This window comes from Cucurbita pepo, chromosome LG14, assembly GCF_002806865.2.
Source record: "Cucurbita pepo subsp. pepo cultivar mu-cu-16 chromosome LG14, ASM280686v2, whole genome shotgun sequence".
NCBI classification, from domain to species: domain Eukaryota; kingdom Viridiplantae; phylum Streptophyta; class Magnoliopsida; order Cucurbitales; family Cucurbitaceae; genus Cucurbita; species Cucurbita pepo.
The window spans coordinates 2,290,212-2,312,846 of NC_036651.1; the positions used below are offsets into that span (position 1 = coordinate 2,290,212).

At 38.9% G+C, this 22,635-nt stretch overlaps 4 protein-coding genes across 4 annotated transcripts; 3 read left to right on the forward strand and 1 right to left on the reverse strand.

The window, feature by feature from the left end:
- Positions 1–1,696: 1,696 nt before the first annotated feature.
- LOC111809833 (ABC transporter G family member 10) lies at positions 1,697–3,773 on the reverse strand. The gene has a single exon (XM_023696269.1). The coding sequence runs from the start codon at positions 3,605–3,607 to the stop codon at positions 1,769–1,771; it is 1,839 nt and encodes a 612-aa protein (XP_023552037.1). The 5' UTR covers positions 3,608–3,773; the 3' UTR covers positions 1,697–1,768.
- Positions 3,774–7,554: 3,781 nt separating this feature from the next.
- On the forward strand, positions 7,555–12,438 carry LOC111810063 (mitogen-activated protein kinase 19-like). The gene is made up of 10 exons (XM_023696609.1): positions 7,555–7,903; positions 9,381–9,789; positions 9,880–10,007; positions 10,081–10,140; positions 10,558–10,707; positions 10,789–10,944; positions 11,044–11,255; positions 11,349–11,450; positions 11,632–11,774; positions 11,863–12,438. The coding sequence occupies exons 1-10, from the start codon at positions 7,880–7,882 to the stop codon at positions 11,967–11,969; spliced, it is 1,491 nt and encodes a 496-aa protein (XP_023552377.1). The 5' UTR covers positions 7,555–7,879; the 3' UTR covers positions 11,970–12,438.
- Positions 12,439–13,000: 562 nt separating this feature from the next.
- On the forward strand, positions 13,001–17,569 carry LOC111810913 (probable solanesyl-diphosphate synthase 3, chloroplastic). Its single transcript, XM_023697754.1, has 6 exons — positions 13,001–13,689; positions 13,788–13,912; positions 14,856–14,983; positions 15,083–15,186; positions 16,515–16,642; positions 16,768–17,569. The coding sequence occupies exons 1-6, from the start codon at positions 13,458–13,460 to the stop codon at positions 17,314–17,316; spliced, it is 1,266 nt and encodes a 421-aa protein (XP_023553522.1). The 5' UTR covers positions 13,001–13,457; the 3' UTR covers positions 17,317–17,569.
- Positions 17,570–19,023: 1,454 nt separating this feature from the next.
- LOC111810189 (mitochondrial inner membrane protease subunit 1) lies at positions 19,024–22,473 on the forward strand. The gene is made up of 5 exons (XM_023696799.1): positions 19,024–19,176; positions 19,279–19,503; positions 19,645–19,755; positions 20,420–20,493; positions 22,101–22,473. Exons 1-4 carry the CDS (start codon positions 19,066–19,068, stop codon positions 20,456–20,458), a joined length of 486 nt encoding a protein of 161 aa, XP_023552567.1. The 5' UTR covers positions 19,024–19,065; the 3' UTR covers positions 20,459–20,493; positions 22,101–22,473.
- Positions 22,474–22,635: the final 162 nt, after the last annotated feature.

The window sequence follows — 22,635 nt, forward strand, 5'->3', positions numbered from 1 at the left end:
TCTCTATAGACAGATTTCGATTGGACTGTCTATATTTTAAAATTTTTATTTTATTCTTAATCTATTAATAAAAAAAACACAAGCCATTAAAATATGTTTTATTAATATATTTGGACGTATTAATATGCCACTTGACACGTGACACATAAAACCAACCAATATATGTCAACAAAATCTAATCATATTTTACAAAATTTAATTACAAAATGATTATAATATATCAAATTATCTTAAATTAATACAAAGGAGAAGCTTTAAAGTCGAGGGTAAAATTGTCATTTCATCATGTTTTGAGTTTTGTTTTTTTTTTTTTTCACATAGATTTTTGGGTTTCGTAATACGAGAAGTAATTTTTTTTTATTTGATTAATTATTTAAAAATGAATCCAACGTCTTAATAATAAATAAACTATAAATTTTGTTTATTAAAATTGAAAATAGAAAAACAAATATGAAAAATAAAAAAACAAGTGGGTTCTTGCTTGGTTCTATTCCGGTTCTTTCAAAACCGCTGTTCATCTTAGAACCGGGGAATTCCCCCTCGCAAATTCTGAACTGTAATCTCTCTCTATTTCGGCGATTGTGGTTGAAAATTCTACGTCTGTTTGTTGATTCAATTGAATGCAGATGGATTCTGTTTGCGTTGCCGTTTGCTTCTCTTTCGCGTTTGGCGGCTGAGAAAACTAGTAATCCTGCTTTCCGTGAGCGAGGAGGCAATTTCTTAAAGCTCTCCCTCGGGGAAGAACTGCCGGCGACTTGTTGCGGTCGAGGTAAGTTCAGTTGTTGAAGTTCTTGTTTCACTTGGATGAGAATCGCGTTGGAATATCCATGGTTTTGAATGATTTTCCTTATATTATTGTTGTTCGCCGTTAGTCTGAATTTTCAAGGTTGTGCTCTTGAGTTTTCTGTAATGGTTTAGAGTTATTGTGAGATCCCATGGTAGAAACCTCTGCCCTAGCTGATACCTTTCAAAACTTTTAGAAGAAACTCAAAAGAGAAAACTGAAAGAGGACAATATCTGCTAGCGGCAACCTTAGGTCGTTACAAATTGTATCAAAGCTAGACACTAGATGATGTGTCAGCGAGGAGGCTGAGCCCCGGAAGGTGGTGTACATGAGGCAGTGTGCCTGCAAGGACGCTTGGTCTCGAATGGGGGGATTCCAAAAATAGGAGAAAACATTTCCCTTCGGGGCCCAACGTCCTTGCTAGCACTCGTTCCTCTCTTCAATCGATGTGGAACCCCCCAATCCACCCCTTTTGGGGTTCAACCTCATCGCTGGCACATCACACGGTGTCTAACTCTGATACTATTTGTAACGGCCTAAGTCTACCGCTAGTAGATAATTGTGAGATTCCACATAGGTTGGGGAGGAGAACTAAACATTCTTTATAAGGATATGGAAACCTCTTCCTAGCAAACGCATTTTAAAGCCTATAACGGAAAGTCCAAAGAGGACAATATCTGCTAGCACTGAGCTTGAGCCGTTACATGTTCTGACAAGCACCCATGTTTATGTTTCAAATTGAATGATCTCTTAAAAGATGAACAGAGAACTTCCTCACTATCAAGATAAATAGGATCATCATGGAATGTGCTTTGATCAAACTTACTGTACGAAAAATGATGAACTTGTGAATCTTATTACTTCTTTAAAGGATTTAACATTCTATAATCCAACAAATTTGAACAAAGAAGATAATAAATTTGAATGAAATGAGAAAGAAAACTACAAACATACAGATATCTACCCATATCCCTGGCTATGAATCTAGCTTCTGGTTCTGTTACATCTGTACCACAAGATCACAAAAGACAGGATCCTGTACCCAACAATGAATCCCAACATTACTGCCAAATTGCTCCATTTGTGTGACTCTTTTATATCTTGTTGTCTTAAGAACACTTTTCCATATGTTGTACATACTCCTTGTTTGGACTCTATGCATCTTCCCTTCCCTGGATCTCCTCCATACTCATTTATCAAGAAACACTCAAATGGGTACTTGAAAAGACTCAAATAGTGCATGAAAATCCAGTACTTGGGGATGTTCTTCTTTGATATAAAGTAACCAGAAAACAGAAAGAAACACCCCATTAGCCCTGATATTACTGAGTTTCCTGTAATGAAATTTGGGACAAGAGCACTGAAACATGCTACGAAAGAATTCGACATTAGAACGACCATCCAAACGATTAGAGAGAAGTAAAAGAACCCGAAAATGTCGTTTTTCAAACCAACCAACCAGTAAACACTGGCTGCGAAGAGTAGAGAGACCATCAGAAGGAATGGGAGAAATATGAATGTGTTTGCTAGAACATAGGAAGATACTCTGTAAGCACCTCTTGATGTCTCTCTCATTAGGATCATTCTCTCCCTCAAGAAGATTGGAAGGCCTTCTGTCGTTGAAGACAGCAAGAACGTGAGACTAAAGGCGAAGAACCCGAGCCGGGTTTGCAACGTAGTTTTGTCGTTGTTATTCCCGGTCTTGAAGAATATGGTCCCAAGTACTAATCCAGCCACCAAGGCTTGAATGACTCTTGTAGCAAAGAGTTGTTTGGTCCTAAACGTGTTTCTGAAAAACCTTTGTCCTAGTATTACGACTTCCGTGGATCGAGAATTCTGGAACGAAATGGATTCTTCGTCCTTCGTATCGATGTGTCGAGCTCTTATTGTCTGATTCTCAACCCGGTTTTGTTGGTAATGGAGTTTGTTGAAAGTTTCTGAAGTATGCATAGCCAAGCTATCCACCACGTCAATGGCGAATTCAAGAACATTGACATGGTGAGGGATCTGATGAGTAGCAAGCTTAAGCTTCTCCTCAAGATGACCCAATGGTCCATTATGCATCACAACTCCACTCGACAGAAGAATCAGACGATCAAAGAGTTCCATGATTCGAAAACCGGGTTGATGGATGGTTATAAGAACAGTCTTACCTTGGCTAATGACCATTCTTCTAAGCACTGACATAACATGAACTGCCGAGACAGAATCCAACCCTGAAGTAGGTTCATCAATGAAAATCACAGCTGGATCATGAACCAATTCAACTCCAATCGAAACTCGACGCATTTCGCCTCCTGAAATGCCTCGGTTCGATCCATCTCCAACTCTCGACGCTGCTACGTGTTCCAATCCAAGGTCCTTCATTAGCTTCCTCACTCTAGATTCAGCCTCTTTTCTCCCACCACCAAGCCTCAACAGAGCACTATACATGAGTGTTTCTTCAACTGTGAGGAAAGGAAAAAGCGCATCGTCCTGCGTGACGTATCCCGAGATTCTTGGAAACGTTTTCTCAATCATATGCTGATCATTAACAAGCACTTGACCTGAAATCTTCTTTAAAGGTATGTTCCCTCCAAGAATCTCTAGCAATGTTGTTTTGCCAGCCCCACTAGGACCAGCAATGGCAGTAATCTCCCCTGCTCTTGCCTCACAGTTCACATTCTTTAAGATGAACTTTGGAACTCTCTTTGAGCTGCCTCCACCACAGAACCAATTCAACCCATCAAAACTTTCACTTATTTTGTAACAAAGATTTCTAGCTTCTATTCTGTACTGGGTTCTCCGATCACCTGAAATAGGCCTCTTCATTGGCAAGTCCATGAAGAACACAGGCAAAGAACAGTGAAAGAGAGATAAAGGTGTAGAAAGAGAGAGAGAGAGAGGGTTTGATTCTAAGAATGCTAATAAGGAGATGAACTAACCCACCAAACTTATGAATTCTGTGGGAAGTTATATATGGGAAGGCAAGAGGAGAAAACATAGATATCTCCACTCATAAGCTTAGGCAACTTTTGAACATCAAGATTTGACCTGCCCATGGCCGCCATGAGGTTAGAAAATTAGAGAGACAATAAGAGAGATTATCTTCGAGGCTACAACCGAGTCGGACAACAATTCTGATCCTCGTATGCATGAAAGGGAAGTTAAAAGACTCTACGAGTCGATAAATTTTCGAGTGTGAGATCTCACATCAATTGGAGAAGAGAACAAAACATTGTTTATAAGGGCGTAGAAACTTCTTACTAGTAGACGCGTTCTAAAAACCTTCAGGGGAAGCCCGAAATCCCACATTGGTTGGGGAGGAGAACAAAACGTTGTTTACAAGGGTGTGAAAACTTCTCTCTAGCAGACACGTTTTAAAAACTTGAGGGGAAGCTTAAAAGAGAAAGTCCAAAGAGGACAATATTTGCTAACGGTAGGTTTGAGCTGTTATAGCTTCGTTTAACGTATTTAAGCCGACATAAAAGAAACAAACACAAAGGGAAAAAAGGATATTGGGGGAGTTAATTTCTGGTGAGCTGCATGTTGACTGCATAATTTTCAGAGGTTGTGTTGGGTTGCTTCACCATCTTTTGCCCTAACTCTTTTAATTTAACACTTCATCCATTTGGTTTTAAAAAATCTATCCTTACCCCCAACTCCATGGAACTTTCGTACACCCAACTTCAAAAGCCTACACTTGTCCTTATACGGGAGTTAGTTATTTTTCTTGGAATAATTTGATAACGTAACAAACATAATTTTGAAATTTTTTATTTCTTCGTTTAAACTATCACATTCTTTCTCGGGATGCATTCTGTTTCGCTCTAAACTATCTGTCATAGTCTAAGCCTACCGCTATCAGATTTTTTTTTTCTTCTTCTTTTCGTGATTCCTCTCAAGATTTCTAAAACGTGTCTGTTAAGGGCCTAACGTCCTCGCTGGCATTCGTCCCCTCTCCAATTGATGTGGGATCTCACAATCCACCCTTCTTTGGGGCCCAACATCCTCGCTAGCACACCGCCCAGTGCCCAATTGATGTGAGATCCCACATTTGTTGGAGAGGGGAACGAAACATTCTTTATAAAGGTGTGGAGACCTCTCTCTAGCATACGTATTTTAAAAATCTTGAGGGGAATTCCAGAAGGGAAAGCCCAAATAGGACAATATCTGCTAGCGGTGGGTTTAGACTATTACACCATCACATTCTTTTCCAAACGGGATGCATTCCGTTTGATCCTAAACCCTAAATCATCACATTCTTTCCCTCGCCCTTCGACAAAGTTCTTTTCTCACACATTGGATATCTCATCTATCTTTCACCAACCCAACCGCCCATTCATTAATAACATATTAAATCCACAGAATGTCAAAGCTTCATCGAGATGAAATCTCGTATCACTTAACAAAAAAATGATAGAAATCGATGAATATCTATCTAACTTCTCTTCGATCGTTCTTTCTCTCAACCAATGTATATCTTTCTATCCATTATCATTTAAACAATATTGCAATGATTCATGCTTTTTCTAAAGTTGAGGCTCACAGAGGTTGTAACATCAATTTTTTAAATAGGATCGAATTTGGATGGTAGTAGATTAATTTTTTTGATTTTTTATTTATTTATTTCAGCAATAGTAGGAAATAAATCATCGACCTCAAACCACGTGCTTTAGGTGAGGCCGTTCCCACGACTAAGATAGTCGCTTCAAAAGTAGCACAATTGCTTCCAACTCCACTTGCAAATCCTTCCCGTTTCTCTAGCCATCCAACCCTTATCACGACGACTCAAGACGCACCAACATTGGCGAAAATTTTACACCTTGATCTCGATCTCATAGTACTTCAACGGGCTTTATTTAAATATTTATTAGTTTTAATAATTACATAGGAAAGATCAAATCATCGACCTTTAAAAAAAAACTTAATTTTATTATTATTATTTAAAAAAAATAAATGGCTTGAACAAATAATAAAAATAGTTGCCTAACTATTTGTATAATAAACCAAAATATTAGGAGCTTAGGAACCACATGAAAATACATGGCCTTTAATTTATGCCCACACCATTATTAATGCTTGCCATGAATTATTAATTTTTTAAAAATAAATAAATTTCTAAAAGACAAATAAAGAAAGGTTTGTATATGGAAGCATAGAATCTAATATTTATATTCATCTTTTATTTTTAATATTTTGTAGTAATTTTTAAAAAAATATTAATCAATTTAAAAACATTTTTTAAAAAATTAATGTGATTAAAATGATTCTCGAATATTCCATCTTTTGATAAAGATATTCCATTTGTAGGGCTGTTGAAAAATTACTAAATTCAATTTAAATTTTATTTAAATTGTTTATTTGATGACTATTTTTATTCGCAAAAAAAAATAAAGTTATTATTTTCCACGTCATCATATTCACTAATTAAATTAGAATTATATGTCTTTATTTTATTAAATTCTGTCGTATTCGAAAACACCGTCCTTTATTTAATTTAATTTAATTTATTTTTTCTGTTTTTGGGAATGGTGTTTTTTAATCTAATAAATTTATTGTTTTTTTTCGGTATGGAATTGTTGGAACCATAAAATTATAAATAATTAAAAACATTTCATTGCGTATTTTATTCATTTGTAATATTAGTCATCCCGACGCGACGCCACGGGACTAATCAAACTATGTGTAACAGCTTAAACCCACTGTCAGTTAACGGTTTTTAAAACGCGCCTAGTAGGGAGAGGTTTCACGCCTTTATAAGGAATGTTTCGTTTCCACCTACCATCGATGTGAGATCTCACAGTCCACACTCCTTGGAAGTCCAGAGTTCTCTCTAGTACAGTGTCTGGTGTTTGACTCTAATACTGTTTTTAAACAGTTCAAACCCACCGTTAGCAGATATTGTTCGCTTTAGCCCGTTATGTATTACCGTTAGCGTCGCGGTTTTTGAGACGTGTCTGTTAGGAAGAATTTTTCGTACATTTATAAGAAATACTTTGTTTTTTCTCCAACCGATTTGGGATCTCACATTATGAACAATAGAATAACTGTTCGTTGGACTATAGTAGAAGCCACGAACAAGATGTTTTTGTTAAAAGCTCATATGACGTCGAGTTGAAACTATTCAAACATTCTAGTATTTTTGAAGGAATTAATGAATCGGTCTCCCCCGATAAAGGATGGATACCTGCTTTATCCGTTGTAGTAATACGATCTAAGAGTGCAAATGTCATCATCCATTCGATGTGGCTATAAATATCGTAATCGCCCATCTCATAAGAACAGTTCGTCTCAGCAACGAGCTACCGTGTTCAACGGGTTGGATCAATGCTAGTTACACAAAATAATACAAAATTTATAATTTATTATGAAGAAGACCCTTCGTTAGCAAATTCTGTAACAATTAAAATTTTGAAAACGGATTATAATCAGATAATTTATGCAAATTAACTTAATTAATACACGCCAATTTTGGCTTTCGACATTATCCTTAAAGTTTTTTCGGACATTTTAATGAAGATTCTTCAATTCTGTAATAAATGATTAAAGCTTTCGAAACGGAAGAGGATTAGGATGAAATTAAAACTTTCAAGAACAGGATAAGATTAAATCCATACACATTTGGAATAATTCAGGAATAATTTAGCCATTTCGGAATATGAATTGAAAATTACAGTGTAGAAAGAAGGAAGGAATTTGCGAGTGTGGATTAGGAAGGAACCACGCACCACTCCAATTAAAATTCCCCACAAATTTTCCATATATGTATATATATATTCCACGCGCCTTTTGATTTCATTTCTGATTTCTCTCTCTCTCTCTAGAACTCCGATCTTCGTCGGCGTTTCACCTCTCATCCTGCTGGGTTTGTTTTTTTAATCAGCCCACTTTCGAGGGGTACGAAGCTTCTTCTGAGTTACTGGTTATTGTTTTGTTGGGTGGGAATTTGAGGATTCAGTGGGTTTTCGATCGGGGGTTTTTGGTTGTGGTTTGTGGGTTTTTGAGATCGATCTTGAACTTCTCACTGATCGCTGTTTTTTTTTGTTTGGCGAATGTGTGTGAGTTTCTTCTGAAGATTTAAGAAGTGAAATAAGAGCGAGGAGGAAGAGGAAGATGCCGCAAGATCATCCGAAGAAGGTACCTTAATGTTTCTTTTGTTTTGTGTACTGTTTTGGTTGTTTGAGATGATTTGTAGATAATGAACAAGGAACGGTTTGAATCTTGTAGTCCTGGTGTTGATTGAGCTAATCTGTTTTTGGATTAGATTTCGTGTATTGGTTGAACCAGTTCATACTTCTTCATCTTAGGGTTATACTACACGTTTGGATAGAATCTGTTCATCCTCCTCTCTCAATCGGTTTCTTTGTAGTGCTCAGTTGTCTCTGTAGGGCTTTATATTGTCCAAATGTCTGTTGTTCTTGCAGGAGTCAGGGATTAAGGTAAAGGGAAGTGGCTTTGGATTTGGTATTTGGTATTTTGTAGTTGATACACATGAGTAGGGATGATTTAGAAGGATCTTTGATGATTGAAAGTTGGCTTGTTGTGTTTGAGATGAGTTTCTTATTGTAAGTTCCTTTCGGATTCGTAGGTTGTTCTAAGAGTTACTCTGTCTTTGATCTTACTGTTCTATTAGCAATTTTTCATTTTTGGTACAGANTTTGATCTTACTGTTCTATTAGCAATTTTTCATTTTTGGTACATCTTACTTAGTATTGGATTGGCTTTTGTACACGTGTAACGGCCTTAGATCACCGTTAGTCGATATTGTCCTCTTTGGGCTTTTCCTTTCGAACTTCCTTCGAGGTTTTTGTAACGCGTATGCTAGGGAGAGGCTTCCACACCCCTTATAAAGAATGTTTCGATCTCCTCCCCAACCGATGTGGGATAGATATCACAATCCACCCCCTTCTTTGGGGCCCAGCTTCCTTGTTGACACTTGTTCCCTTCTCCAATCGACGTGGGACCCCCCAATCCAACCCACCTTAGTATCCACCCCTCTTTAGGGTTCAACCTCTTTGCTGACACATCACCCGGTGTTTGGCTTTGATACCATTTGTAACGGTCCAAACCTACCGTTAGTAGATATTGTCCTCTTTAGGCTTTCCCTTTCGAACTTCCCCTCAAGGTTTTTATAACGCGTATGCTAGGGAGAGACTTCTACACCCCTTATAAAGAATGTTTCGTTCTCCTCCCCAACCGACGTGGGATAGATATCACAATCCACCCCCTTCTTTGGGGCCCAACTTCCTCGTTGGCACTTGTTCTCTTCTCCAATCGATGTGGGACCCCCCAATCCAACCCACCTTCGTATCCACCCCTCTTTAGGGTTCAACCTCCTCGCTGACACATCACCCGGTGTTTGGCTCTGATGCCATTTGTAATGGCCCAAATCCACTGCTAGTAGATATTGTCCTCTTTGGGCTTTTCCTTTCGGGTTTCCCCTCAAGGTTTCTAAAACGCATCTGGTAGGGAGAGGTTTCCACAACCTTTATAAAGAATGTTTTGTTCTCCTCCCCCACCGTTACGGGATCTCAGAAGTTAAATATTTGCATGACAATAGTCGAGCTTTGTGTTCTATCTCTGATGATGTTAACATAATTCATTTGATATGTAGGAGGCCAAAGAAATCAAGTTTTTTACTGAATATGGGGATGCTAATAGGTATAAGGTTCTTGAAGTTATTGGAAGGGGAAGTTACGGAGTTGTTTGTTCTGCTATTGACATGCATACTAGAGAGAAAGTTGCAATAAAGAGAATTCATGATATTTTTTATCACGCATCGGATGCTATTCGAATCCTTCGTGAAGTTAAGTTGCTTAGATTGTTACGGCATCCTGATATCGTCGACATCAAGCATATTATGCTACCACCTTCTAAAAAGGAATTTAAGGACATTTATGTGGTTTGTGAGCTTATGGAATCTGATCTTCATCAAGTTATTAAAGCAAACGACGACTTGACCCGTGAACATCATCAATTCTTTCTCTACCAAATGCTACGTGCTTTGAAATTCATGCATACAGGTCCGTTGTTTCTTTTGTCGATACATTACATGTACTCCCCACTTTTGTTTCATCTGGTTGTGGTGCTTATAGTAAAGGTCGTGTTTGCAGCGAATGTGTATCATAGAGACCTGAAGCCGAAGAATATACTGGCAAATGCCAATTGCAAGCTTAAAATTTGCGATTTCGGGCTTGCAAGAGTTGCTTTCAGTGACACTCCAACCACTGTATTTTGGACAGTATGTTCTTCATTTCACTACTCGTAAACTATTAACTTGTTAATCAGTGTTTCTAATTGATGCTGTTTTGCAGGACTACGTCGCCACTAGATGGTACCGAGCTCCGGAGTTGTGTGGATCATTCTCTTCCAAGGTAGGCAGCAAACTATAATTGCTCGACATAACTGTGGGCTTGTTTATTTCGGATTCTTTCTACGTTATTGATTCTCTCAATGTTATAAGTAAATAATGCCCCCACCCCCCGGCCACCATCAGCACACCAAGGAAAGACTACGAAAAGGGGGGCGGGGGATGAAATGGCCATGGTTCAGTTCGAATTACGTTCGTTTTGACCATATATAAAATGTATGTAATGTATATAGTGCTTTATAGGAAACAATAATGCATAGATTATAATAATTCTTGTTCAGGGGGGACTGTTGAACTGTCCTGGAAGTTGAAATATCTGTCATTCAGGTAACTGTATCAGGTTACACCTGTTTTTCTGAAGTTTTTGTTCGGTTACTTCTTTTTTTGTTTTCTTATGTTCGTTATCTTATCCTGTTTATAGTATACTCCTGCGATCGATATTTGGAGTGTCGGCTGCATATTTGCTGAGGTTTTGTTGGGGAAGCCACTGTTTCCGGGTAAAAGCGTTGCCCATCAATTGGACTTGATTACTGATCTTCTCGGGACTCCCTCATCGGAAACCATTGCAGGAGTATGTCTTGCTTGCGTTTTTATCTCTCCTCATCCGTTCTTCCATCCCCTCTTTGTTTATTGATCAATCGATACTGTTTAGGTTCGGAATGAAAAGGCTAGGAGATATCTGTCAGAAATGAGAAGGAAATCTGCAGTGCCATTTTCACAAAGATTTCCGAATTTGGATCCGGCAGCCGTTCGCTTACTGCAAAGGCTATTAGCATTTGATCCGAAGGATCGACCATCGGCCGTGGAGGTAAAAGTTCTATATTCTTGTTGTTGTTCCACAGATGTGAATCTGGGGATTATGAAGTTGTGTTCAGAGAAATCACTCTCCTCCTTTATATGTTGACAGGCTCTTGCTGATCCTTACTTTAAGGGCCTAGCCAAAGTTGAAAGAGAGCCTTCTTGTCAGCCTATCTCGAGATCGGAATTCGAGTTTGAGAGACGAAAATTAACAAAAGATGATGTAAGGGAATTGTTATACCGAGAAATATTAGAATATCATCCTCAAATTCGTGATGATTATTTGAATGGAACTGATACTACAAAGCTCCTCTATCCCAGGTTCGACTACATATTCGTTTACGTTGTCGAGCTCTTTCTTTTTTTAGCTGATTTTGTAGTGTTCGTAATGTGACAGTCTCCTATTGTTTTCAGCTTTACAGGTCATTTTAAAAGCCAATTCACCTACCACAAGGAGAACGACGGTAAAAGCGCACCTGTTTTGCCTCTAGAACGGAAACACTTCTCCCTCCCACGGTATGACGTTTTTTCCATGCCTCTTAATCACGCTCGGGAGTGTGTGTGTAGTCTTTTCGTGATTGTGTCGTATAATGTCATGGCCAAGGAGTCCATATTATTACTATAACATATAGTTAGGTAGGTGTTTGAATGTCGGGTCGTGTTCTTACAAACTCAATAATTTTCCAACCGTACTTAGGTCCACCGTTTGCACAAATTTGGTTTCACCCGACCGTGAGCCCGTTCGACGAAATCCCAAAGCCTGTAATAATAGCGTGGGATTACCTGATAGAAGATTTGGGAATCCATCAAAGGCTCATCCTCCACCTAAAGTGCCTGTTGGTATGAACTTATTTCTCTTTGATACCATCTTAGTTTTTCCATGCTCAACTACTTCTGTGATACTGATATGGCTCTCACTTTTGTTTAGCTGCAAATCTTGGGCGAGTTGTCGGGCCCGTCCTTCCATGTGAGAACAGAAACATAAAAGATGTTTATTCGAAACTAACGTCGCAAATTAGAAGTTTCGATTTGTGAATGAACAATCTTCTTTAATTCAATCCTTGATCTCCTGGCACTGTCATTTGATGAGAGCCTCGCACGGTCGTTCGCTTTGGAAGCAACGAATATTACCCGACCACGAGCAGCAGTAGATCCATAGAGTGATCCATCCATTATAGCACTTAAGGAAGCTGTTGCAGGCAAGAACTTAAGTTGGGAGTGGCAACCATTGCCATTGCTGCTCAGTGGAGTAACAGAGATAGGTATAACCAACAGTAGGAGGGGTATCCATCCAGTCCATTCAAATGGGTATTGTTTCAAGGCTCTTTTTGTTGTTGACTGCATTTGCTGCTTATCACGCCATGTAATTATAGACACACTCAAATTGCTGTATTAACCATTTGAATGGAGATTTGTATATTGTACTATGGACCAACTATTTACGAATCAATGAAAGTTATCCGACACTGGAGGCTCCTCGAGTCGGGATATTCTTCTTTGAATACAACTCCAGAGAGGTCGGATGATGCGGGGTTCTTCCAACCCTTAAATATTAGAGGAAAATCGGAGCCTAGGGAACTATGCCCAGAAGGGGCCCTCCTGTTTCATATCGGGGCCCTCCTGTTTCATATCTGCTAGTAGTTCGTTCACAATCATCACTATAAGGATAAGAGTATTCTTGGAATGAAACACTACTGACTTCTATAGAAAATTAGCTCATTAATGATGTAGCTAGCTCGGTGCATAGATAGTTCAACTTTTTATTCTCGCAGTTGTTGAATCAAACAAATAATGTAGGATGCGAGACAACCTTGAGTATGGTTGAATTGGTTAATATATATGTTTATAGTTGAAAAGTTAGAAACTCGATTCTCGATCTCATTGCTATATATAATACTTTAACCGATATTTATAAGTTTTTGACCGAATACGACCCAAGATGATGTCGTTGATTGATGAATTCATGTCAATCTTTGAAGTTCGAGGGTCGCTATTACTAAACAGAGGAATTCACCAAAATCACTGAATGGGAATTTGGATGCCCCATTTTTTATCCCAATAAGAATTAGAGGCGGCAGTAGCTGGCTTCAGCTCAACCACTAAACTGCGAAGAAGCCGTGGATTTGTCGCCTACTTACAAGGCACTTAGGCCTCATACACGGCTCGTGGTTCCTCCTCAAAGCAAAAAGACTCCCTCTTGGTACGAGCGCCACCTACCTCATAACTTTCTTTGGCTACTCATAAGAAAATAAGAGAGCCCCTATGTGGGGTTCTTCTATCCACTCAATTTAGCTCCCACTTGTGATCTATCAATCTCTGCTAAAGCGGTTAATTTCCATGTTAATGACCTGTATGAAGCTCATTGAATTCTCTTTTCCTCGTTCTGCTTCCATACCCATCTGTTATTTTGTGCACATTAGGTGTTCGATGATATGTCTATGAGAAGTTGAGTGGTTTTTTGAGCTGGGTTTGTCGATTTTTGCTTGATATTTGGTGGGTTTAGATTTCTGGGTCTGACTAGGAATGATGTCTGTCATATGCCAGACCCTTGATTTTGGAAGGCATGTTTTGGATCATGTTGCTTGTGATTGTTCTTCCAATACTCCATTGGATCGATATACGATTAGGAGTCACGTTAAACCGTGTACTAAGAGTAGAAAGAGGCGACACCAAACTCCAACTTTGGTTTGTTCCCGTCGAAACGTTGGCCAGTGCAGAGTGTTTTCAACCACGAAATCGGAAACTGCATTGAATGGCAAGTAAATTTTTGGCTTTCGGCAGCTCCATTTTCTCTTGGTTGGTTTCCAAAGCTCGTGGTAATAGCTTGTCTATTTCTTTTTTTTGCTAAAACAGGCATTACTGGTGGCCCTCAACCATTCTTAGAACTGAGGAAGGAGTCCAAAAGCCCAATCTCGTCGACAAATTTGTTTGAAGTTGTAGCCGATGATCTCCAGAAGCTTAACCAAAATCTTCTGTCTGTAAGTGGCAGGGAACTTAGCACTGTATTATATAGATTTGGGGTTTTATTGCTGCTGAGAATGCATTCAATGGACTTTAACCTCATTGGAAACTTGGTGTATAAATTATGCAGATTGATAAAGTAACTCACAAGATAAATATTAAATCAAACTTATATTGCAAAAACTTTAATCACAGACAATCTTAAGCATTTCCTTGTAGCTAGATCAAAGATAGGCATGTTAGGTTGAGTTTGGGAGCTATTTTCAGTTCCTTTTTTTAGTACTACTAATACTGTTCAGTTTACTGTTCTTGGAAAAAAATTGAATGAAGGCATAGAATTTGTGAGGGCACTCATGAAGAAGGCTTTGATGGATTTGAATGATTTCAATAGCAAAAAATTGTGTCTATCATCATTTCTAGAACCAAATTGGTATTTCATCAAAGATTGTACATGCATAGTATTATTTTTTGGTAGGACTGTACATGTTCTAATGCTGATTTAAGAAGCACCAATGCTATCCTCTTATTTTCAACGTTTTATCATTAACAAATTGATAATGGATGGGAACCTGTGCCATTTCTTTTTGTGAAGTCTGGATCACATATTAACTTAGATGTAGCACATTGAGGATGGCTATATATTGCTTCAAGTTGCACGTTGCATACGCATCAAATTGCTATTATACGAGTTAGTGTTATCAGTTCATAATTTCAAACTCATAGATTTCCTTGTTCTGATAGTTCTTCATCTTCCATTGTTAGGCTTCTGCCATTTCATAATAATGGACACTGTTTTATGAATAGTATATTAGGATTCTTCATGTTCTGATATGTTGATTGCGTATAATCTGGAATCTTTATTCGACACGATTTCATTTATAGTACGATCTTTATTCTTGTAACGCTTAATTTGAAGTCTTAAAGTTCTTTAGTCATGCAACTAACAGAAATGCCCTGCAGATGGTTGGTAAGGAAAACCCAGCCCTGGTATCTGCTGCTCAGCGGATATTTGGTGCTGGAGGGAAGAGGATGAGACCAGCTTTAGTATTCCTGGTGTCAAGAGCAACAGCCGGATTAGTTGGGTTAGAGTGAGTAATCCTTACCAGGCCTAAACATGTTCCTGAAAATCTGAGTTTAATATGAGATTGAAAAGAATTCAATTATTATTTTGGTTGCATTGCCTCCAGGGACCTCACTGTCGAGCATCGGCGTTTGGCAGAGATCATTGAAATGATCCACACTGCAAGCTTGATACATGATGATGTATTAGACGATAGTGATATGAGGAGAGGTATGCCCGTTTTACGTGTGCGAAGTTTGGAAGTTCTTGTCGATGCTTTCCACGTAAATCAATGAGTACCTATGTCTGTTTCATGCCTGTGTAATAAGAGTGAGTTTGACGTGATTTTCAAATAATGCAAATTAGTTTTGTATTTCCTCATTGTTAATAGGAAATGGACTTTAGAGCGTCATTTTCTATTTTGTCTGAATTCACTCCATTTGTTTTCTTCTTCATCATCTCTGTTGAGACAGCAATCCATCGTGGAGATGTGGAGAAAAGACTCCCCGCATTCCTCATTGTTGTGCTTACCGAAATGACCACATGTCGATCTCTTATAATAAAGCTCTAGGTAGACATGTTAGATGTAACAGCCCAAGCCCACCGCTAGCAGATATTGTCCGCTTTGGCCCGTTATGTATTGTCATCAGCCCCACGATTTTAAAACGCGTCTGCTAGGGAGAGGTCTCCACACCCTTATAAGAAATGTTTCGTTCTCCTCTCCAACTGATGTGGGGTCTCACAATTCACCCCTCCTTGGGGGCCCAACGTCCTCGCTGGTATACCGCTTGGTGTATGGCTTTGATACTATTTTTAACAGCCCAAGCTAACCGCTAACAAATATTGTCCGCTCTGGACATTCCCTTCAAGGGCTTCCTCTCAAGGTTTTAAAACGTGTCTATTAGGGAGAGGTTTCCATACCCTTATAAGAAATGTTTCGTTGCCCTCTCCAACTGATGTGGGATCTCACAATCCACCCCCCTTAAGGGTCCAACATCCTCGCTGGCACACCACCCAGTGCCTGGCTCTGATACTATTTGTAACAGCGCAAGCCCACCGCTAGCAAATATTGTCCGTTTTGGCCCATTACGTATCATCGTCAACCTCACGATTTTAAAATGCGTATGCTAGAGAGAGGTTTCCACACCCTTATAAGAAATGTTTTATTCTCCTCTCCAATCGACGAGGGATCTCACAGTTGATGATACTATGCTTGTTGCACATGTATTGGTTCATGACTTGTTTGCCATAGTTGCTCTCCTCCCTCGTTTCGAGACAAGTCACAACTGTAACTTGTAGTTGCTCGGAAACGAATAGCTTAACTTTATTACCAAATGCATATATAATTGCCCGACTTCAATACCTTTTCTGGTTACAACTTTGTTAGGATAGAAGGGTTGGTTACTGAAAGAAAGATAGAGAATAAGTTTAGATTGTTTCAAGTTTTTCTATCTTGCCTTCCATACATTTGCTTTGTGTCACTTTATTTTTCGCTTCCCCCTTTCCTCCTTCAACTTCCATTGGCTCAGCAACATATTTGTTGTCCTGATGGGTTCCAGGGAAGGAAACCTTGCATCAACTATACGGTACCAGAGTGGCGGTGCTGGCTGGAGATTTCATGTTTGCACAGTCGTCATGGTGTCTTGCTAATCTCGAAAACCTCGAAGTCATTAAGCTTATCAGTCAGGTAAATTTGGTTCCCACGTAGTACATCTGTAATATCCGATCGACGTTTATGTATGAATTATTAGTATAACTGGATCTTGATATGCAACCTTTAGCTTATATAAGATTCAATTAGTTCTATTGCAGGTTATTAAAGATTTTGCAAGTGGTGAAATAAAGCAGGCATCAAGCCTGTTTGATTGTGAAGTTGAACTGGAAGAATATTTGATCAAAAGCTATTATAAAACAGCTTCCTTGATTGCTGCCAGTACCAAAGGTGCTGCAATCTTTAGTGGGGTTGATCGTGATACGACGAAGAAGATGTATGAGTACGGGAGGAATCTCGGTCTCTCGTTCCAAATTGTCGATGACATATTGGACTTTACGCAATCAACAAAGCAGCTTGGGAAGCCAGCAGGAAGTGATCTAGCTAAAGGAAATCTTACAGCCCCAGTTATATTTGCTCTCGAAAGAGACCCGAAACTGAAAGACATCATCGAATCAGAGTTCAGTGAGCCAGGGTCTCTCGACGAAGCTATCGGCATAGTCAAGAGCAGTGGTGGCATTGAACGAGCGCAGGAACTAGCTAAACAGAAGGCTGATCTTGCTATCCAAAACCTACATTGCCTTCCACAAAGTGCCTTTCGGTCCGCGCTCGAGGATATGGTGACGTTTAATCTAGAACGGATCGATTAGTTTAGTTAAGGAAATTACCAAAGGATATACAGTCTTCTGCAATCCCTCAGGAAGCAAAAAGAGAGTCTCTATTACCTTTTGCCATTGGCATCACACAAGCTCTGCTATGTTGGTGGCTGGCTGGTTTGTATATTAGTTGAATATGTTGAGCTGCAAATAACTGCTCATAGTATTATATTCAATTATACATTTCTTGCAAGTTGCTTCTGTACACTAAAAGCCTAATAAAGTGTATACATTTTCTTCGCTTGTATAGTTTACTTTGGCTCTATCACGTATCGTCGTCAGTTTCACAGTTTTAAAACGCGTCTATTAGGGAGAGATTTTTACACTCTTATAAGGAATGCTCCGTTTCCCTCTCCAACCAATGTGAGGTCTCACAATCCACCTCCCTTGGAGGCCGAGTGTCCTTGCTGGTACATAACTCGGTGTCTGGCTTTGATACCATTTGTACGAGCCCAAACCCACCGTTAGCAGATATTGTCCACTTTGGCATGTTATATATCGTCGACATCAGACTCAATTTTAAAATGCCTATACTAGATAGAGGTTTCTACACCCTTATAAAGAATGTTTCGTTCTCCCCATTTCCCTCTAATTTCCTCATTTCTATGCTTTTTTCCTCCACGAAATTAAGACCTTGGAGAAATTTTCCTCAACCCAAATTTCAAGTGCGAGTCATCAGCTCGCGTTAGTTACGTCCTTGCTCTTTGTACACACCATCCGTTACTCCTATTGATTGAATGGTTTGGTGAAATGTTCGGATCGTGGCAACCCTATTGATTGAATGGTAAGTGTGAGTCATCAGCTCGCGTTGGTTACGTCCCTGCTCTTTGTACACACTATCCATTGCTCCTACTGATTGAATGGTTTGGTGAAATGTTCGGATCGTGGCAACCCTATTGATTGAATGGTAAGTGTGAGTCATCAGCTCGAGTTGGTTACGTCCCTGCTCTTTGTACACACTATCCGTTGCTCCTATTGATTGAATGGTTTGGTGAAATGTTCGAATCGTGACAACCCTATTGATTGAATGGTCTGGTGAAATGTTCGGATCGGGCAACGTTCGGATCGCAGCAACCCTACTGATTGAATGGTCTGGTGAAATGTCGTGGCCAACCCTACTGATTGAATGGTCTGGTGAAATGTTTGGATCGTGGGTGGTTCGCTTGATTGAATGGTCTGGTGAAATGTTCGGATCGGGCAACGTTCGGATCGCAGCAACCCTACTGATTGAATGGTCTGGTGAAATGTCGTGGCCAACCCTACTGATTGAATGGTCTGGTGAAATGTTTGGATCGTGGGTGGTTCGCTTGATTGAATGGTCTGGTGAAATGTTCGGATCGGGCAACGTTCGGATCGCAGCAACCCTACTGATTGAATGGTCTGGTGAAATGTCGTGGCCAACCCTACTGATTGAATGGTCTGGTGAAATGTTTGGATCGTGGGTGGTTCGCTAACTGCAACTTTCATGCGACGTCCCAGGCAGTGATCTTAGGAGAAGTCACGAACGAACTAATCCATAAATATTTTCATTTATAGGTTAGATTAATTGGGTTTTTGGTGTTACCTCTAAAAAAAAAATCCTATTTATATCCAAAATTAAACCTATGGGCCATGTATTGTATTAGATGTTATGGGCCGGCCCAATGATTCCGGCCCATCTCTTCAACTTCGTCTTCACCAAAGGTCGACGACGCTTTCTCCAAGCGAAGAACAGAGTAAGTTCAAGAGTGAAAGAGAGCTTCCATGGGACAGTGGAGGAGCATAGTAAAGGAGGCAATCGATCGCTCAGCCATTATAGCCAAGTTCCTCTGCTTGCTTCACGTTACCAACAACTATCTTTGTTCTCCTACTCTGGTTTGTACTTCTCTCTTACTCCTTCCTCTTCCTCTGCCACAATTTGTCTCCTATTTCTTCCTTTGATTCATATGGAAAACTTTAATTTCTGGTGGTTTTTAGGTGTACGGCCCTAGCATGCTTCCGACCTTGAATCTGACCGGCGATGTTCTTTTGGCTGAACGTGTGTCGCACCGAGTGGGCAGGGTTGGCCCCGGCGACGTCGTGCTGGTTCGATCTCCTCTGAATCCGAGGAAGACCTTGACGAAGCGCATTGTGGGTGTTGAGGGGGATAAGGTCAATTTCTTTCCGGACCCTGCCAATTCCAATAGGTGTCTGACGGCTGTGGTATGGATTGACAGACCTGAATTTAGTTATCTTGATTTGAAATTTGAAAATTCGTTTTGGTTTTGATTTTTGGTTTCTTGGTGTTGTTTGATTTGTTTCTTTGTTTAGTTTTTCTCTTTCTTTTTTGGGGTGGATGCTTAGGTTCCGAAAGGTCATGTGTGGATTCAAGGAGATAATGTGTATGCTTCTAGTGATTCGCGGCATTTCGGACCTGTACCTTATGGTCTGATTGACGGGAAAGTGTTTTTGAGAGTAAGATTTATCAATCATCTTCATCATTACTTCTGCTTTTATTAGTTTTCCCTTCTTTTATGTTGTTCTTGGGGAAATGAATTGTTTTGATCATTGTTTACTTATGTATTAGTTTTCCCTTCTTTTATGTTGTACTTGAGGAAATGAATTGTTTTGATCATTGTTTACTTATGTTTCTTCCTTCAATGGTTGTTATCCTTGAGTTTCCAAATGTTGGTTGGATGGGCTTTTAGTATAACAGGTTTGTTTGCCTTTTTCTATGCAATCATTTATTTTAATGTTACATTACAAATCTGTTGGAAGAGATTCAAACTGACGACCTTGTGGGGGTCTTAATGCAACCACTTGATTGTGTAATTGTTTACTTGCTATATGCATCGCTATTCATGCAGCTGGTTTTTGGGTACTTGAGTTTGAAAATTTTGGATCTTGAGAAATTTCTAATCTCTCGTGGTGTTTCTATTCACTCATGGTTTATAATTTGGATCTTGTTCTAGCTATTTAAGAAGTCAGCAGGATTATGAAAGTTCTTTCTAATTACATGGGGATAATATCGTTCTTCTGTACATTGGAACTTTGCATGGTAGTTTTTTTCTAGACTCGTATACATTTCTCCCTCATTTCTTTATCTTTCTTGAATATTTCTTTGTTCTTCTGTTGTTAGGTCTGGCCACCAGATTGCTTTGGACCATTGGAACACTGAACTCAGATTGGCCTAATTTAAAAGATAAACTGCTGGTATTACTTTAAGCTTAGTTTTTTCCTTTCTCATTGTAACTTTTGTCCTTTTGGCTATCTGTTTATAGGATTAGGTTTATTTATTTACCATTCCTTTACGTCTAAAAGAGTTAAATCTAATATAATTGTTTGTGGGATGGAATTTAGTGTACACATTTCTGTTTTGACCACTAATTCTAATACATATCGTAGTCTCTTCACTTCACATCAGATTCTTGGACTGGCCTACTGAAGTTCACGATTGATAAAAAAACGAAAAAAAAATTATACAGCTTTTGATTAGTTCTTTCTTCAAAGGAAAAGGTACCGAGATATGAGATGATGTTGTAATGGCGATTTGATCGAATCTATGGTCAGATAGGACGTATATAATTTTTAGAGGTATTTGTAAGGTGTGGAGGGAGGTGTTTGATCTTGCAAAATATAATAGTTCTCGTTGGGCTTTCATAGATAAGATGTTTAAAATCTACTCCTTTTGGGTTACTTTTTCAAATTGGGGAGGCTTCTTGTATAAATTCTTGAATGGGCTAGTGGCTTGTGTTTTGGGAACTTATAAGGTTCTTGGGTGGTTCTTGCAAAAGACGGATAATGCTTGGCTCGTGCAAGTATTGAGCTATACAAGATGGTCTTCAATCTAGAAGAAGGTTTTGTAGTCTGTTTATGATGAACAAAAAGTTCAAATGACAATGGAATTGTGTAGCAGTGATGGTTTTTCACAGAAGGGATCTTAGAGGAAGGCAGAGGAGGTAAAGGAGTATCTCTCTTTCTTTTCATAGGCAAACCCATGTTGAAGAAATATGTTGTGAGAGATCTTGAGAGCTAGAAGGGATCTTGAGAGCTAGAAGTAAAGTCTAAATAACTCCACATGAGAGTTGGAAATCTTGAACTAGAATATATTTTGATATTCCCAAAAGAATCATCATTTTGACCATATAACATATAGTTACAAATTTTGATGTAGGTAGCAAGTATAATGTAACCGTCCAAGTCCACCACTAGCAGATATTGTTTGTTTTGACTTGTTATATATTGCAAAGAGTATTTTATAAGGGTATAGAAACCTCTTCCTAGTAGACACATTTTAAAATCGTGAGATTGACGATGATGCGTCACGGGCCAAAGCGGATAATATCTATTAGTAGTGGGCTTGGGCTGTTATATAAATGCGTCACGGTTTTAAATCGCATCTATTAGGCAGAGGTTTCCACATCCTTGTAAGGAAGGATTCGTACCTCCCTCCAACCAATGTGGAGATCTTCTATATAACCTGGATCCGTGAAGATAAAAGAACAATTGAGTTTATTGTTTGTTTCGGTTTAGTTAAATTTCAGAACGTTTCTGGAGTGTTTTCTATTTGATTGCCGTTTGAGTTGTACTAATAAAATAGATTTATAGCCCATAGTATGTCCTGATTTAGCCTCAAATTGGGTTAGGCTAACATTAGGTTAGTGTAATGAGAGTAGTATTTTTTGTACTCCACATGAAATTATGACAGGAAGCATCTCTTTCAAATGCATTGCTGACAGCGGGGGGATCTATGCTTCACTTCTTTGGCAGGTGATCCATTTTGGCATTGACATTTTTCTCTGTGCTTTTTTAATTTTCAGGACTTCATTTTGTGGCCATTTTAAATGAGCTATTGCTGAGACCTGGGCCTAGTCCAATATTACATCTTTGCCATTGATCCTTACTTCAATAGCTGTTACTTCTTTGTTAGTAGGTTCAGATTGATCTAAAAGGATATAGATTTCCAGATTTTGCATTTTCAATCCATACAGGTGTAGAGTTCATGTTTCATTTTCACAGTCATAAATCGAAATAAGCTTATTTAATTTTAGTTGTTTTAGTTCAAGCCTTGTAGGGCGGGAATTGAATCTCCTTTGAGATGGTAAACGATGCTTCTATTCATTGAGTTATGCTTAGACTAAGGAATCAAGCTTATTTGAACGTTGTAAATCTTATCTCAACCAATTTTTTTTAGTCTTTGCTGTGGGAATGTGTTGTTAAATGTCCGATATCAGCTTTCTAATGAGTCTATTTGAATGTCTTTTTTACATCATATTAAGAATTGCATGTTCCATTAGTGTTCAAGGAATGTTATTGATAGAAGCCAAGCCAAGCCAAAAAAAAAAAAAAAAAAAA

Excerpts from the sequence above, each read along its gene's own strand:
- LOC111809833 (XM_023696269.1), bottom strand. The coding sequence starts at position 3,607 with ATGGACTTGCCAATGAAGAGGCCTATTTCAGGTGATCGGAGAACCCAG.
- LOC111810063 (XM_023696609.1), top strand. The coding sequence starts at position 7,880 with ATGCCGCAAGATCATCCGAAGAAG. Across the intron at positions 10,008-10,080 it reads CAACCACTGTATTTTGGACA|GACTACGTCGCCACTAGATG; the intron begins GTATGTTCTTCA and ends GCTGTTTTGCAG. Across the intron at positions 10,945-11,043 it reads ATCGACCATCGGCCGTGGAG|GCTCTTGCTGATCCTTACTT; the intron begins GTAAAAGTTCTA and ends ATATGTTGACAG.
- LOC111810189 (XM_023696799.1), top strand. The coding sequence starts at position 19,066 with ATGGGACAGTGGAGGAGCATAGTAAAGGAGGCAATCGATCGCTCAGCC. Across the intron at positions 19,177-19,278 it reads ATCTTTGTTCTCCTACTCTG|GTGTACGGCCCTAGCATGCT; the intron begins GTTTGTACTTCT and ends GGTGGTTTTTAG. Across the intron at positions 19,756-20,419 it reads ACGGGAAAGTGTTTTTGAGA|GTCTGGCCACCAGATTGCTT; the intron begins GTAAGATTTATC and ends TTCTGTTGTTAG.
- LOC111810913 (XM_023697754.1), top strand. The coding sequence starts at position 13,458 with ATGATGTCTGTCATATGCCAGACCCTTGATTTTGGAAGGCATGTTTTG. Across the intron at positions 13,913-14,855 it reads TTAACCAAAATCTTCTGTCT|ATGGTTGGTAAGGAAAACCC; the intron begins GTAAGTGGCAGG and ends AATGCCCTGCAG. Across the intron at positions 15,187-16,514 it reads CGATAGTGATATGAGGAGAG|GGAAGGAAACCTTGCATCAA; the intron begins GTATGCCCGTTT and ends GATGGGTTCCAG.